Source organism: Polychytrium aggregatum (genome assembly GCF_025602895.1).
Source record: "Polychytrium aggregatum strain JEL109 chromosome Unknown BJ171scaffold_21, whole genome shotgun sequence".
Classification (NCBI taxonomy): domain Eukaryota; kingdom Fungi; phylum Chytridiomycota; class Chytridiomycetes; order Polychytriales; genus Polychytrium; species Polychytrium aggregatum.
Genome location: NW_026516223.1, coordinates 169,914 through 183,482, shown reverse-complemented (window position 1 = coordinate 183,482; position 13,569 = coordinate 169,914). Strand labels below are relative to the sequence as shown.

Here is a 13,569-nt window from a genome sequence, read left to right as displayed (position 1 = left end):
TCCGACCGCGGGGAGCAATAGGCCAAATGGAAACCGGAGGAGGAAGGAAGAAAGAGAAGAAGCGCAAGAACGGAGGCAGAAAAGACAGGCCGCCGAGACACAGCGCCGACAGCGAGACGGCGGCGAGAGCGTGCGAGGTGGTCCTCGCTGCACCCCGCTCTCGCTGTGCACTGTGTGCTGCTGCTCTCGGCTGCTCTCGACAGACTCTCGTCTCGCCTCGTCTCGCCATCGCCTCGGCTGCTCTCGCCCCGTCCTCGCTGCCGCTCTCGCACGGCGATCTTTTTTTTTTCGTGCGACAGGCCAAGCCACGCCCCACGTGAGGGCACCCAGCCGGCTCCAGCCAGTTCCGTGCCCACAGAACATCTGTGGCGGTGCTGTGGCGGTGCAATGGCGATTTCGGTCGATCTGTGTCGGCAGTCAGCAGTAAATGTGCATCGACACAGACACCTTCCGTTCCCTGTGTGCTGCTTGGTTGCCCGTTGGTTACTTGTTGATTACTTGCTGGTTGCCCGTTGGTTACTTGTTGATTACTTGCTGGTTGCCCGTTAATTACTTGCTGGCTGTCCGTCGATTTCCTCCTGGTCGCTCTCATCGCCCACACAGCCAGCCGCTCAGCCAATCGCCGCCCGCACAGACGCACAGAACGCATCACGCTTTTTTTCTTCCTGGCCTCTTCAGCCCTTCATGACCCGCTCTGGCCTGGTCGTCGTCCGCAGCCGCCCTGTCTCCTTGCTGCCTTGGCCTGCGTCCCAGACCACCGTCTCGGTCCTGCATCTCAGCCCTCGTCTCGGCCCTGCGACTGCTGTTTGGACCTTCGTCTGCGACTCTCCTCGGCACCCAAGCATACCGCCAGCAACAGCTCGCCATGGCCGCCGTCTCTGAACCCCCATCCTCCAGCGTCATCCCGTCGGTACGCCCGATAAAGGTCGCTCCTCCCAAGCACAAGAAACAGCCGTCCTTTTGGCTCCACTTTGCGGCCGGAGGGTATGTGGCTGTCTGTGGGCATGTCTTTTGCCAGTCCGTGGTGATGGCTCATGGCCTAATATCCTCGTCCATTCCATGCCTGCACATCGACGATCTGGAACTATCATGACCACAACGACCACAACGACCACACCTCGCGCTGGCATATCAATCGGCGTCTCACACGGATCCCATCGATCACATACACATCAAATACCTTCAAACCAGAACTGCCGGTGCCAGTGAGTTGCAGCCAGCTGTCCCCGAAGCCATCCATGTGTGGGCTGGGGTGCATCACCCATCTCTCGAAAGCACCGGTTCGTTCTAACCAGCAGCCCATATTCACCCAATCTCAATCCAAATCGTCTGCCATCACCGCAGTCGGCGCAACAATTCTCTGCCCACTGGAAGTCGTCAAGACCCGCTTGCAGGTACGCCGCGGCTTCGCCTGCTCGTCCTATCGACAAAGCAGAAACGGCCGCTCGCAGGCAGCAGCTTGCCTGGGCGGACGGACACATCATGCCTGTGCATGGACTTATCATCAGCCCCTCCCGTCCCTCGTGTAGTCTTCGCTGTACCAGCCGATGGAAACCCGGGCCAAATCGCTGAACCCGTTTCGTGCCGCCCTCCTCAGCATGACCGGTGTGGTCGATATCCTGAGGTACGGGATGGCTGCGTGAGTCACATCGGATCACTTTCGCCACCGGGCTCGCCCGCTCAGTTCAGTCCCGTTGCTCGATCCGCCCTCTGCGTCCACTCGCTCAATGCTCGACTCTTCTCCAGGTCCATTCGCCAGCAAGAAGGCATCCGCGCTCTGTGGAAGGGTCTCGGTCCCAACTTGATCGGCATCATCCCGGCGCGGTCGATCTACTTCTCTGCATACAGCCAGGGCAAGCATCTCTACACACACCTGAACGATGGCAAGGAGACGTCGATCGTCCACATGGCCTCGGCTGCGACAGCAGGTATCTGCACAGCTGTTGGCACCAACCCCATCTGGCTCATCAAGACGAGAATGGTGAGTTGCTGCTGCATACATGCCCCCCCCCAAGTCGGAGGCAGCCGGCCGCCTTTCGATCAAGTCCGTCGCCTCGATGCCGCGTGAGCGAATTGACTCCACATCCTTTGGTTGCTCTGCGAGCCTCCGCTTCTGCCGCGTCGATCGTGCTTGTATCTGCCCTCGTGGCGTTCGCCTCCCCTTCCCATGAGCTGATTCTCATATAACGCGGTGCATCATCGCAGCAACTACAATCTGAAAGCAAGAGCCTCGGCAACGCTCTTCCCTACAAAAACAGCTTCCACTGCGCCTACATGATCGTCAAGAACGAGGGAATCGGCGCGCTCTACACCGGCCTCTCGGCCAGCTTCCTCGGTAAGCGCAAGCGAAAGCCTCTGCGCGATCGGCCAATGTTGATCATGCTCTCCACTGCTGGCATTCGGGATGGTTGCGACAAGCAGCCAGCTTGACTATGTGGCAACGGGACTTTGAGTCCAAGTGGGTCGACTTTCCAACCGAGTCGAGGATGTCGAGCTGGACCCTTGCCTGTGTCGCTGACTCTCCCAATGACGGGGACAATCACCGCCCATCCATCACTCCAGGTCTTGCCGAGTCGACATTCCAGTTTGTCATCTACGAGAAGATGAAGAGCTACATGAAGCAGATCCGAAAGGAGCAACGTTCCAAGCAGTCGGGCGCAGAAAGCACGGGCTTTTCGCTTTCTCACGAGACACAAGGTTGGCGCTCTGCACTCTGCATCCGTTGGCCTGCGGACCATCGTCATCGGCCGCATCTGTCCTGATACTCACGGCGCCTCTTCTGTGCTGATTGCCTATGCTAGATGCCGTCGACACCTTGGCCACAGCCAGTATCGCCAAGCTTGTTGCTGCCATCATCGCCTACCCGCATGAGGTTTGTTACTGCTGCGCTGCCCTTGGGCTGCTGCGGGCTGGACTCGATATCTGACGCCTGCACACCGCCTCCTCAAATACTCCGCCTCGTAGGTACTACGAACGCGCATGAGACAGCCACCCATCAACGGCGTCCAAAAGTACACGGGATTGTGGAAGACCGCCGCCCTGGTTTATCGTGAGGAGGGCGTCCGGGCTCTCTACGGCGGCATGACAGCGCATCTTATGCGTGTCGTTCCGAACGCCGCCATCATGTTCTTCTGCTACGAAGGCATCGTGAAGCTGTTTGCGTGATTCCACATCCTCGCTGATATTGATTCTGTGACTGTCGACTGAGCTGGCTGAGCCGAATGGCATATCCTCCCCTTCTGCCTGGTCAATCTCGAGCCTCACTTATCCGCCTGCGAAATGTCGCATTGCCATCTCTCCGTCTCGACCAGCGGCGTGCCTGAACATCATATCGGCACGACGCTGTCTTTGCCGCTGGATCGGAGCGGATGCGACAGCCCTTATGAGCTTTTCTCGTCTCCCCTTCTCCGTCACCATGTACAGTTATCCAACCCACTCCGTTTTGCTTCTCTGCACTCTTGTACCATCCCCCCCCTCTCTCTCGTCCTTTGGATTCTGTGTTGGCATTTGCCACTCTCCCTCGTTTAGTCGCCGCATGGCATTCCTGGATCGTCGACGACTGCGTTGGTGACTTCGGCCCTGGGCACCCTCGCCCACATAGAAGCCAAGAAAGCGTCATCGCGCACTTGAACTTTTATTTCTCGTCATACCGAGGGGCGGCGCTCATGCGAGCGAGAGAGTCGAGTCCTTTGGCGGGAACGTTGACGACAGCCCTGGCAGAACCGACCGACGCCGCATATCAGCCGTGTGGCACACCGGAGGGCGTGGTGAGCAAGAGTGAGATCAAGAACATGCGCCGAGCCAGACGAAGAGCGGGGGGATAGCAAAAAGACGGGTCAAGACACCCATATGCGCGCAAATGGCCGAGTCCTTACCAAACAGATAGCCCATGAACTTGCTGTCATCGATCCTGTCGTCAAAATACATCTGCTTCATCTTGAAGAACGTTTTCGAAGTGAGCAGACTATCGCTGCCGGCTTGGTGTTGCGGTCCGATACGGGGAATCTGAGAGAGACACGGAACGACATCAGCGGCGATGGGGGCCTGGGCTCTGAACTGGAATCGCCGCCAACCGCAGGCTCGGTGGGCATCCGTGGTCTGAGGCTCTGCGTTACCTGGAGATCGTCGGCAACGTCCTGCAGCCCACCCTTCAAGTTTTTACAGCTCTTCATCAGATATTTGATATCGTAGAAATTCGGGAAATACAGCTTCAGGAGCTCGAAAAAGTCGGCCTCCTCCGCGGGAAGGAGCTGGCAGGTCAGAATCTTCAATAAATATCCAAAATCGTAGCCACTGTTGCGGGAATGAGAGTCGATTGTTTCGTGATTTAGTGTCGGCCGCAGGAGCCAAAGATGGTCATCACCGTCACCATGCGGGTCATTCCTTCCTGTCGGTGGCTTGGCTTCATGGATCGCGGTCATCCTTGCAGGCCCATACCTATGAAATGATATCCATCGCACATCGCTGAAGAGCACGAATCCCGAGCTGATCAGCACTTCGCCAAAGTGCTCCACCGTGATCCCCAGTTCTTCGTGTTTCTTGAAGTCGATTCCGGATTTTTGAAGCAGCTCGATCGATTCTGGGGCGTACATGTCCTCGCTGCCATCGAAGAGACCGGATCGAGTCAGCGAACATGCTTGAACATGCTTGAATCCAGCAGCCCAAGGAGTCCCGTCCTTCCAGCGACCCGTCCTCGCCTCGGTGCCGAACCAAGACAGAGACCGTCCATCTCGGCTCGTCCGGTCTTTCCTGGTGGTTGATGACACTCATGGTGCAGTCAAGTCGGCGCCCAATCAGACGACCACTCGGTCATCAGGAGCACACGATACGTATTTCCAGCAAATGGCCCTGGTCGGAGATGTGTTCGATCCAACGACTTGCACGGAGATCCAGCGACTTGCATGGAGATCCAGCGGCTTGCATGGAGACTCACCTCAAACTGAACTTGAAGTTGAACTGCCATGTGCAGACTCCTGGCGGAGGCTCGCCCCGTTCGTTGACAAAGGTGATGCCTAGATGCCATCGAAGCCAGCGAGAGTTCGGATGGGAAGCGGTCAGCCGCGGAAGGAGAGCGCTGGCTTCTCGGTGCCGGCTCCACTCCCATCGTCATCTCGTTCGATGACGATGGGTCCACTGATCGATGCAAGTAGCAGGCTGGCATCACGGGACAATGCAGTACCGAGTTGGATGATCTTGAGCAGGTCGACGTTGCATCTCAGCGTTTGGTAGTGATAGTCCGTCGATGTCTTGAAGTTGCCTATCGGCCGAGCCACCACTCCGGGAAACTCGGTGTCCTTTGAAGGCCAAGGAAGTGACACGACAGTACGGCATCCAACGGGATTGCAGCGGGGGATGAGAGAAAGCGCCAGTCGCCGAATCCGCGAGAGAACCAACAGAGATGACGGTTAGCGCAAACGAAAAACACTTGCACGAGGTTGCTGCTGCGGATCGGTGACGGATCGTGTATGGAGACATGGGCCAAGAGGATCCCGAAGGATTTGATATGGGACCATCTCGCACATCTCGTCCCTCTTGGACAATCGCCCAGGAGCAGGGGGGACGCAAGCGCGGTCCAGGCAGCCACGCCGGATGCAGATGCAGGCCCGAGACAAATCAGCACCAGTGTCGCTGACAATACAGGCAAGTAGTCTGATATGGACACGGGAAGATGTCCGACGACGATGGGCGATGGGCGATGGGCGATGGGCGGTATCGGCAGGGCCCGTGGCCGCCTGCGACGCAGCGAAGGAGACAGAAGGAACGGAGGGGACTCGCACCATCGACAGAAAGGGATACTCCTCGACGAGATCCCGCAGATACTTCAGCTCGGTCTCGAGGTTGTCCTCCCAGACGTCGCGTACAGGCGAGTGGATGTTGTCGGAGGCCATGATCGGTATCGATTGCATGCAAGCAGCAGCAGCAGTGGCTCCATCGGCCGTTTCTCGCAACAGCCAGAGTCAGCCCGCAGCGCAGAACGGCGGCGGCCGAGAAAAACGGGCCAGGCGGGTGGACGAGCCGGGGGCTCGATCCGGGTCGATCCGGGTCGACCCGTGTGGCGCTATCCCTCCCGGCTGTGAGCATCGGCCGTCCCCGTTTTTCTTCTGGCCAACACGGGTTGGACACTGGCGTGCATCTCCCTGCCCGATCGACACAAGCGCCAACGGTCCATCTCTCTGCCGGTCCGTCCATCTGCCCTGCCGCTCCTCCGGACTGCTTCCCCCCCCTCCCACGCACTCATAAGAACACCGCAGCACACATGTCGTCCCAGGCCGCCATCAACTCCCTTGTCGATCTGCTTGCATCCAAGCTCAAGCGTCTCCAGGTCCGCGGCTCCTACAACGTCGCCATCGAAACCGCAGGACTGTTGCGCAAGGTCACCTCGGCGTCCCGATGGAATTCGCTGCAGAGCCTGATCTCGACCATCAAGGACGTCGGAAGGCGGCTCATTGCCGCCCGGCCCATCGAAATCGCCGTCGCCAACATCGTCCGACGAGTGCTCTATCTGGCCCGCGAGGAATACGAGGCCCTGGTGGAGCAGCACATCAATACCCACGGCTCGGCCGACACATTCGATCTCAACGATCGAGACACCATGTCAAATATCCTTTTTCATAGTGCCAGCATCTACGTCGCTGACGCCGGAGCGGAGGCACGGCAGACCGAGATCTGCCCAGATCATGGCCACCATTGCTCCTCGGGTGCTTCGGCGCTGGCGATAGTAAGCAGCCACAGCCAAGATGCTGTCCGAGCAGCGAACCGCGGGCTGTAAGAGCGCCGGCATACCCTCTGCTGCATCGATCAAAGACGGATTCTGCCACGCGGTTTGCTGGCTCGCCAGATCTGGATCGGTGGCAACTGCATCCAGCACTCGTTCATCGATGTGGTGTCCTTAACTCGAGCATCCTGCGCATCATTTTCTCTTGGGCTTCATGCCCGTCTCCGCCATCGCCATTGCCATCGTCATCGCCATCCCGTCCTGTCCATCTGCCCTCCCTCCTGTGCTCATCTTCTAACCTTCTCCTGGTCGCTGATGCATCCGTAAGCACATTTCCGTGGTATCCTTGCCGAGAGTATTGCCGAATTGGTCGACGAACTCACCAGCGCCAGCGCCAACATCTCCGGACAGGCCCTGGAGCATATCCATTCCAAGTAAGGCGTACTCCCGCCATGTTCGCTGCGATGCTGTGTGTGCATGCCAAAAGCAGCACACCCGCATGCGACAGCGGCCCAGCGTCTGCGCAGATGTAGTCATCGGCAAACAGCGCCACATCCGATCTGCGCCTCCGCTGCATTCTCTTCAGGCGGGCTGACAGTGCTGCCGTATCATTAATATTTCTTTTTTTGAAACCCCGACAGCGAAATCATCATGACCATCGGATACTCGCAGACAGTCGAGGCGTTCTTGAAGGAGGCCGCCAAGGTTCGCAAGTTCCAAGTGATCGTTGCCGAGACAGCGCCTCAGTAAGTCGTCTCTACAACCAAGGTGCTGCAAGAAATCTGCCCGCAGCGACGGTTGCTTGCTGATCGATCAGCGCCGAGGGAATGGGATCGGCACGCTATGCTGACGGGGCTGTTGGACGTCGCCTCTACACTGCTCAGTTTTGAGGGCCACCAAATGGCTCTGGCACTGTCGACTGCGGGCATCGACACGACCGTGATCTCGGACTCTGCCATCTTTGCAGTTATGGCCAGAGTCAACAAGGTTCTTTTGGGCACACATGCTGGTGAGTGCAGCTGCCTCGTGCGGTGCTTTGGCAGCTTTAATCCGGCAGCCGGCTCGTAACTTGGGCACAGCTCCTGATCTGAGCATCAAAGGGTGTGTAAATGAGATGCTTGGAGTTCTATCTGCTCACGCCTTTGCGGGATCTCTTGCTCTCAAGTCACGGCCAACGGCGGCTTGGTTACTGTCGGCGGAAGCTTGATCATGGCTTCGGCTGCGAAGCATCACTCCACCCCCGTCGTTGTCTGTGCGGGACTATACAAACTCTCCCCGCTGTACCCCTACGACACCGACATCTTCAATCTCTGCGTGAGCCCCGATCCCGTCTACAACTTCCAAGAAGGTATGGCCTAGAACATCGATCCTGCGCGCCAGTCTGGGGTATTGGACGAGCAGGATGAATAGCGAGATCCAAGACCATACTGACTAGCGACACCTGTATTCTCTGCGACGCTGCTGACTCGTCTACAAGGTGATATGATCGACAAGATTGATGTCATCAACCCCTTCTTTGACTACGTCTCGCCCGAGCTCGTCAACTTGTTCATCACCAACGTGTAAGTGGAATGTCATTTGCGATCGCATCGAAAAGGGCGTGTCAACAGTGGAGAGAGAGGTACCTTCTATATCGGATACTGACATGCACCTCGGCTCATCATCGCCGCTTTGACACTTTACCATCGCTACTTCGGCCTTGCACCGCAACACAATCAACCAACAATGGACTTGGAACCATCATCGTGATGTCCTATTGCTGCCACAGCGGTTCACACCCGCCGTCGTACATCTACCGACTTTTGACAGAGTCGTACAGCTCGGACGACAACGAGCTCTGATCGTCGCGGACTGCTTGTTGCGCTTGTGCTCGGCAGTCGACAGTAACTGCGACCTCAAACCTCACCCCTTTCGTTCGGGATTCATCTCTCCCACCTGCACTCACTTGCTGGGCAGTTTGTTGTATATCACCTTCCTCCCGACTGCAGCCCTCTCAGGATCAAATATAGTTCAGACCAGAGAGCACGGGACACCCCAGATCATTTCTCGTTCACGACTGTGGTGCTTGCAGTGGCGCTCATCGAGTGTGGGGAGCAGGAAGCATTCATCGATTCACCACCTCCGCTGCTGATATTGCTGCTGCCGGTGGTCGATAGCGCTGTTTTGCGGACCCGCTGAGATCAAGGGAGTGCATGAGACCGAGGGGTTGCATGAGACCGAGTGGATGCATCGATGCATGGATGTATGTATTCACGGATCCCAAAGTAAACAGAAACGAGGTGCGATGAAATGAAAATGAAAATGAAAATGGAAGCAAAGAATGGAGTAAAGAATGGAGTAAAGAATGAAAGCAAGCAATGAAAAGTCCAAGTACGAAGCGTATGTCGATTTTTTCTGAATGCCATGTTACTATTTTTTCTTTCGTCCCTGTTTGGCTTGCTTGTAAGAGGAAGGGGAGGAGGCGATGGTGTTGACAATTATGGTGGTGGTGGTGGTGATGGTGGTTTCTTGGGTCTGGAGGAGGGAGGGAGGGAGGAATGTTCTATCATTCCACCACTTGGCGTTGGGTTTGAGCAATTACATCTGGAAGACATGCATGGCTGGCAGGAAAGGAAGACATGTCAACTTGGAGCACATGATCGACACATCAGGTCCGGCGAGAAGATGGAGAGAGCGACTACGAGGAAAGGGAATCGAGCGGACAGGAGGCTGGGCTCCATGGCATATAGTGATGATATCGATGCGTTACAAACACAAACGACAAAAGGAAGGGGTACCCTCGGCACAGCTGGCCAAAACGACAGTCGTACGGCAGTGAGGGCCAGGTAGTCGGGACGGGCCAAGGGCGACGGCTCCCTTCATCCCAAAACAAGACGAACAGGCATCCCGATTCGCGCACACAACATCAAACTTCTATGAACAGGCACACACATACACATACACATACACCCAGCAAAGGGGCAACGGGAGCGACGGGGTAGGGGGAAAAGAATCAAGAGCACAGCGATGCAAGCGCTGGAAGTCGCATTACTGGTTTTGCGTGAACTTGATGGAGGCCAGGTTGTTGACCATGTACTGGCAGAGATACGACGACATCTCCAGAGACGGAGGATCGATGATGCGGAACCGCACGGGTTCGTTTCGGCCTGTGAGCGCAAACTCAACCTCGGTCCAGAGATCCAGGGTGATCCACGGGCCCAGGGCAATGTCCCAGATGGGCGATGCCACGGCACGGTGTCGCTTGACGCACTCGCGCACGATCTGGCTTTCCAGAGGTGTCAGCATCGAGTGGACATGAATCCGCACCATGCGCTTCTGGAACAAATCGGCGAGCATCTCAAGCGGACTGCGTGAGAGCTTGGGCCGAGGCCTGTAGATCCAGTCCTTGTGCATGTGAAACCACAGCATCAGCACCTCCTCGATGGACTCTTGGGGGTTGAGCCGGAGCGTGATCAGATTCACCTGCAAATGCATTGTTCGATGTGCTGGTCAGCCGGCGAGAACAGCGGAGCCACACCATGCACGGACCCGGACCCGGACCCGGACCCGGCCAGGTCTAGCTGGGGACGAGCACACGGAGCGGCGGTGAATGAGCACACCGACACCTGCAGCGATTGCGGTCGAACATACCATACGGCACAGCGGCATAAAGTTGGAGAAGATCAGGGTGCGTTGCTCGTTTTCAGCCTCGAACTTTTGCATGATCTTGAGCAGCTCGCGGAGGATAGCCGCGGCAGTGACGCAGGTTCGCAGACCAACAGGAAACCGAGCACTGTCACCCATCGAGTCGGGGTCGCGCCACAGATCTGGAGGGCAGAAAGAGTCGGTCGGCCAAGAAAACCAGTACGCTGCTCTCCTGGCACCACAGCCACCACGATCACATGGATATGGCAGGCGCACTCCGCCGCTGCAGTGCTGCGGCATCAGTCTGTCGTGTGTATGGCACGCACCTTCGATCATCGCCGGGAAGTAGATCAATATCAGCGTGCCCTGGTAGAGGATATTGCACTGCAAGATGTCCATCGAGAACTTTCCAAAGCGGTTGCGCTGCTGGTCGTTGATAAGGTTGTTCAGGTCTTTCATCCATTCGGGCAGGGAAATGTACCAGCTCCACAGCTTGTCGGCCGTCACGGATGACCAGGCCTTGTACTCCTCGAGCTTGGCTTGGTTCTCGAGATAGGTCTCGGGGTTGAGTTCGGGCGGGCCGTCGTTGTAGAGCGAGAGGTACTTTGTGGCCTGCTGGTCGATCTGCACAAAGGTGAGGATATAGCTTGTGTAGTCGGGTATATACGGATCCACTCCCGGTGGAACCTCGCTGCCACAAAAGAATGGCGGCCAGGACGAGGGGTTGGTCCAAAAGTACTCGTTGGACGGCGGACACGGCACCGTCAGGGGAAGGGGCGTGGCGTCGATGGACCGGTACGCCATGACGTTTGCGGCCGCCAGGTAGTTCAGATAGACACATTGAAACCAGGCTCGTCGAGCATGCTCGGCTTCAAACCAACTCTTGTCCTTGTACCACGACGGCCGGTCGATCTGCAGTGTTTGGGCGGCGCGAATCGCCATTTTCAGGAAGCGACAGGACAGCGGGACTGGCAGGAGCCGCCAAATCGCGTCAGTGACATGATGCAGTGGCGTGAGAATGGGACGATGAATATGCGAAACAGCGAGGGTGTCGCCGATCCGCGGAGACGCGAGCGAGCTGCGGACTATACTGCCAATCTGCGACACTTACAGTTGCCCATGTCTGAGCCGGATTCAGAGCGATGAGCCAGCGTTCGATCGGACAGTTTGAGAGAAGGGACCGGTGGTGCGATGCATCGCGGGAGACGAAGGGCCGTAGAATGTTAGTAACCAAATCTCGCAAAGCACCGCGGCATATCGCCTGATGCACGACACCATGACAAGGCTGCCCGGCTGGCCCGGCTGGCGAAGGGGCTTCGGCATCCCCCGGTACAAGACGACGGCTATCCAGCTCGGGGAAGATGGGGCTTACAATACGACTGGCGTCCCAGCAAGATCAGAGCCTGGATCAACTCGACAGAGAGCGTGTCCATGGCTTCCAGGACGAGCTCTCGAGCCTTCGAGAACATGGGCACGATGAAACCAAGCGGAGCGACACCGCGACGCTCCATCCACAGACCCGAGGTCAGGATGGCGTACTTGAGGAATTCCGGCTGAGTCGTCCAGTTGGATCTCAGATGAGGCTCGAAAAGCAGGCCGAGTGAGACGTAGGTTCCAACGGCATTCTGGCAGAGATACAAGACGGACAGCAATGTCAGCAGGGCAATGACGGCATGTCAGCAAGAGTGTACAGGGGGCGATACTGGCATGCATCCGCAACGAGTGGGTGTGCGATGGGCGATGGGTTTGGGTCGGTATGGCCAGGCCAGGGTCTTGACGATTCCCCTGCCGCAGCAGTGGAACATCGCCGGTCTCCCGCGGGCAGCATCTCCGGCTCGTTTCCAACGCCAATACCGACCTTGAAGAAATGGCCAACCGAATTTGAGACGAATTCGTCCGAGAAGCTATTTGGGTTGGTGCCGGGCAGCCAAGTTGGCCAGGTGGTGTCGATGGACAGGTGAGACAGGTGGGAGAGATGAATTCCAGTCGATTCGGGCGTGTGCGGCGGCGAGAACTCCGGGGTGAAGATACTTGGCGGGGACTGCGACGGGTTTGCGCTGGAGCTGGGTGCGATCGACGATGAGTGCGGGCTGGACATCGTGCTGGCGCCGGTGTCCCGGTACTGGTTGGGGCTGAAGCGAGCGTTCTGAGCAGAGGAAGACGCGGACGAGACGGTGTCGGGATCGGGCGCCGAGGCCAGGAGCTCCAGAAAGCCGACCTTGAAAGCAGTGTCGTTGGAGAGTTCATACAGCTCCGAAAGCAGCTCGACAAACTCCCAGGTGGCGAGCTTTTTGGAGTTGGGAGGCGAGCAGCGCTTCTTGAGAACAATGAGCTTGGCCATGGACGAGGCCGGGATCCAGACTCTCCAGACGGCGTCGAGCGGGGTATGACTGTCGTCCAGCTTTGGCTGGTCATCGGGCGCTGAGCCATCCCTGGCGGCCTGCACGGGCTCGGGGCTGGCCGACAGCAGCTCGTCGAGGGACGAGTCCGGATCGGCAAGGCCGGGGGCTTGCGGCCCGTCGACGGCCATATCCTCGAGCTTGACGTTCTTAAAATCAGCAGCATCGTCGGCATCGCCGGCGGGCCCAAGGGAGCGACACCGGACATGATCGACGGCTAGCGATGTGAAGCGGCAGGGCCGATCGCTCTGGAGCTGAAAGAGATTGTCGAGCAGTACAAGAATGTAGTCGGCATAGGTCTTTTGCGTCTTTTTAGCGGCATCGAAGCGCCGCTTCTGGTGGTGGAACAGGTTGATGCGGTGAGGGGTGAACCTCTTTGAGGCGGTTGCGTGGTGTTCTCTCATGGCATCGGGTCAGAGAAGGAGACGATGCGATAAGGCGGAGGGGGAGACGGTGTGCGATTGGCAGGGGCGGACGAGATATGGGTGGACTGGCACGGTGATTCGGCGACGGGGAACCAGGGGAGAGGATCGAGGATCGAGGATGGAGGGGATGGATTGTGAGAATGACAATCAGTTGATTCGAGGTCTGGAGGATGATGTTCGGGAATGTCGGCGACGACGCAGGCTGGCGGGACAGCCAAGTAACCCAGCCGCGATATTTGTAAATCGAGCCAAGACAAGCGAGACGGGCGGCAGAAATCCACGACAAGCCCAAGGACCAGGACAAACAGGGCGATGGAATGAGGGCGACAGGGAACGAAGCAAGAGTGTCCAGCAACCACGGCTGTCAAGCAATGACGGCGATCAAGCAGCCGAGACCCACAGGCAA

At 57.6% G+C, this 13,569-nt stretch overlaps 5 protein-coding genes across 5 annotated transcripts; 3 read left to right on the top strand and 2 right to left on the bottom strand.

Annotated features, from left to right (window-relative positions):
• The first annotated feature begins 688 nt into the window (after window positions 1–688).
• BJ171DRAFT_126733 (mitochondrial carrier domain-containing protein) lies at window positions 689–3,206 on the top strand. Its single transcript, XM_053105597.1, has 9 exons — window positions 689–984; window positions 1,192–1,205; window positions 1,345–1,394; window positions 1,530–1,624; window positions 1,747–1,981; window positions 2,206–2,335; window positions 2,563–2,697; window positions 2,802–2,872; window positions 2,965–3,206. The coding sequence occupies exons 1-9, from the start codon at window positions 866–868 to the stop codon at window positions 3,163–3,165; spliced, it is 1,050 nt and encodes a 349-aa protein (XP_052966053.1). The 5' UTR covers window positions 689–865; the 3' UTR covers window positions 3,166–3,206.
• Window positions 3,207–3,445: 239 nt separating this feature from the next.
• On the bottom strand, window positions 3,446–6,053 carry BJ171DRAFT_126739 (ribonuclease H-like domain-containing protein). The gene is made up of 7 exons (XM_053105598.1): window positions 5,778–6,053; window positions 5,180–5,294; window positions 4,934–5,012; window positions 4,438–4,599; window positions 4,116–4,293; window positions 3,876–4,005; window positions 3,446–3,713 (listed from the first exon to the last, which is right to left on the bottom strand). Exons 1-7 carry the CDS (start codon window positions 5,904–5,906, stop codon window positions 3,664–3,666), a joined length of 843 nt encoding a protein of 280 aa, XP_052966052.1. The 5' UTR covers window positions 5,907–6,053; the 3' UTR covers window positions 3,446–3,663.
• Window positions 6,054–6,120: 67 nt separating this feature from the next.
• BJ171DRAFT_507215 (uncharacterized protein) lies at window positions 6,121–8,752 on the top strand. The gene is made up of 7 exons (XM_053111193.1): window positions 6,121–6,599; window positions 7,047–7,149; window positions 7,357–7,461; window positions 7,600–7,724; window positions 7,881–8,063; window positions 8,193–8,277; window positions 8,484–8,752. The coding sequence occupies exons 1-7, from the start codon at window positions 6,257–6,259 to the stop codon at window positions 8,554–8,556; spliced, it is 1,017 nt and encodes a 338-aa protein (XP_052966051.1). The 5' UTR covers window positions 6,121–6,256; the 3' UTR covers window positions 8,557–8,752.
• Window positions 8,753–8,934: 182 nt separating this feature from the next.
• BJ171DRAFT_126691 (uncharacterized protein) lies at window positions 8,935–9,643 on the top strand. The gene has a single exon (XM_053105595.1). It carries the CDS (start codon window positions 9,119–9,121, stop codon window positions 9,542–9,544), a length of 426 nt encoding a protein of 141 aa, XP_052966050.1. The 5' UTR covers window positions 8,935–9,118; the 3' UTR covers window positions 9,545–9,643.
• BJ171DRAFT_126694 (uncharacterized protein) lies at window positions 9,644–13,334 on the bottom strand. The gene is made up of 6 exons (XM_053105596.1): window positions 12,198–13,334; window positions 11,715–11,964; window positions 11,451–11,504; window positions 10,666–11,307; window positions 10,346–10,521; window positions 9,644–10,177 (listed from the first exon to the last, which is right to left on the bottom strand). Exons 1-6 carry the CDS (start codon window positions 13,140–13,142, stop codon window positions 9,743–9,745), a joined length of 2,502 nt encoding a protein of 833 aa, XP_052966049.1. The 5' UTR covers window positions 13,143–13,334; the 3' UTR covers window positions 9,644–9,742.
• Window positions 13,335–13,569: the final 235 nt, after the last annotated feature.

Bases quoted from the DNA above. Each gene is read 5' to 3' on its own strand.
- BJ171DRAFT_126733 (XM_053105597.1), top strand. From the start codon at position 866: ATGGCCGCCGTCTCTGAACCCCCATCCTCCAGCGTCATCCCGTCGGTA. The intron at 2,336-2,562 runs GTAAGCGCAAGC...CCATCACTCCAG, and splicing joins CCTCTCGGCCAGCTTCCTCG to GTCTTGCCGAGTCGACATTC. The intron at 2,873-2,964 runs GTTTGTTACTGC...TCCGCCTCGTAG, and splicing joins TCATCGCCTACCCGCATGAG to GTACTACGAACGCGCATGAG.
- BJ171DRAFT_126739 (XM_053105598.1), bottom strand. From the start codon at position 5,906: ATGCAATCGATACCGATCATGGCCTCCGACAACATCCACTCGCCTGTA. The intron at 4,600-4,933 runs GTGAGTCTCCAT...CTTCGATGGCAG, and splicing joins AACTTCAAGTTCAGTTTGAG to CGAGGACATGTACGCCCCAG. The intron at 4,294-4,437 runs GTATGGGCCTGC...TTCCCGCAACAG, and splicing joins CGATGGATATCATTTCATAG to TGGCTACGATTTTGGATATT.
- BJ171DRAFT_507215 (XM_053111193.1), top strand. From the start codon at position 6,257: ATGTCGTCCCAGGCCGCCATCAACTCCCTTGTCGATCTGCTTGCATCC. The intron at 6,600-7,046 runs ATATCCTTTTTC...ATCCGTAAGCAC, and splicing joins CGATCGAGACACCATGTCAA to ATTTCCGTGGTATCCTTGCC. The intron at 8,064-8,192 runs GTATGGCCTAGA...CTCGTCTACAAG, and splicing joins CGTCTACAACTTCCAAGAAG to GTGATATGATCGACAAGATT.
- BJ171DRAFT_126691 (XM_053105595.1), top strand. From the start codon at position 9,119: ATGTTACTATTTTTTCTTTCGTCCCTGTTTGGCTTGCTTGTAAGAGGA.
- BJ171DRAFT_126694 (XM_053105596.1), bottom strand. From the start codon at position 13,142: ATGAGAGAACACCACGCAACCGCCTCAAAGAGGTTCACCCCTCACCGC. The intron at 11,308-11,450 runs GTAAGTGTCGCA...GGCTCCTGCCAG, and splicing joins CGGCTCAGACATGGGCAACT to TCCCGCTGTCCTGTCGCTTC. The intron at 10,178-10,345 runs GTATGTTCGACC...ATGCATTTGCAG, and splicing joins TTATGCCGCTGTGCCGTATG to GTGAATCTGATCACGCTCCG.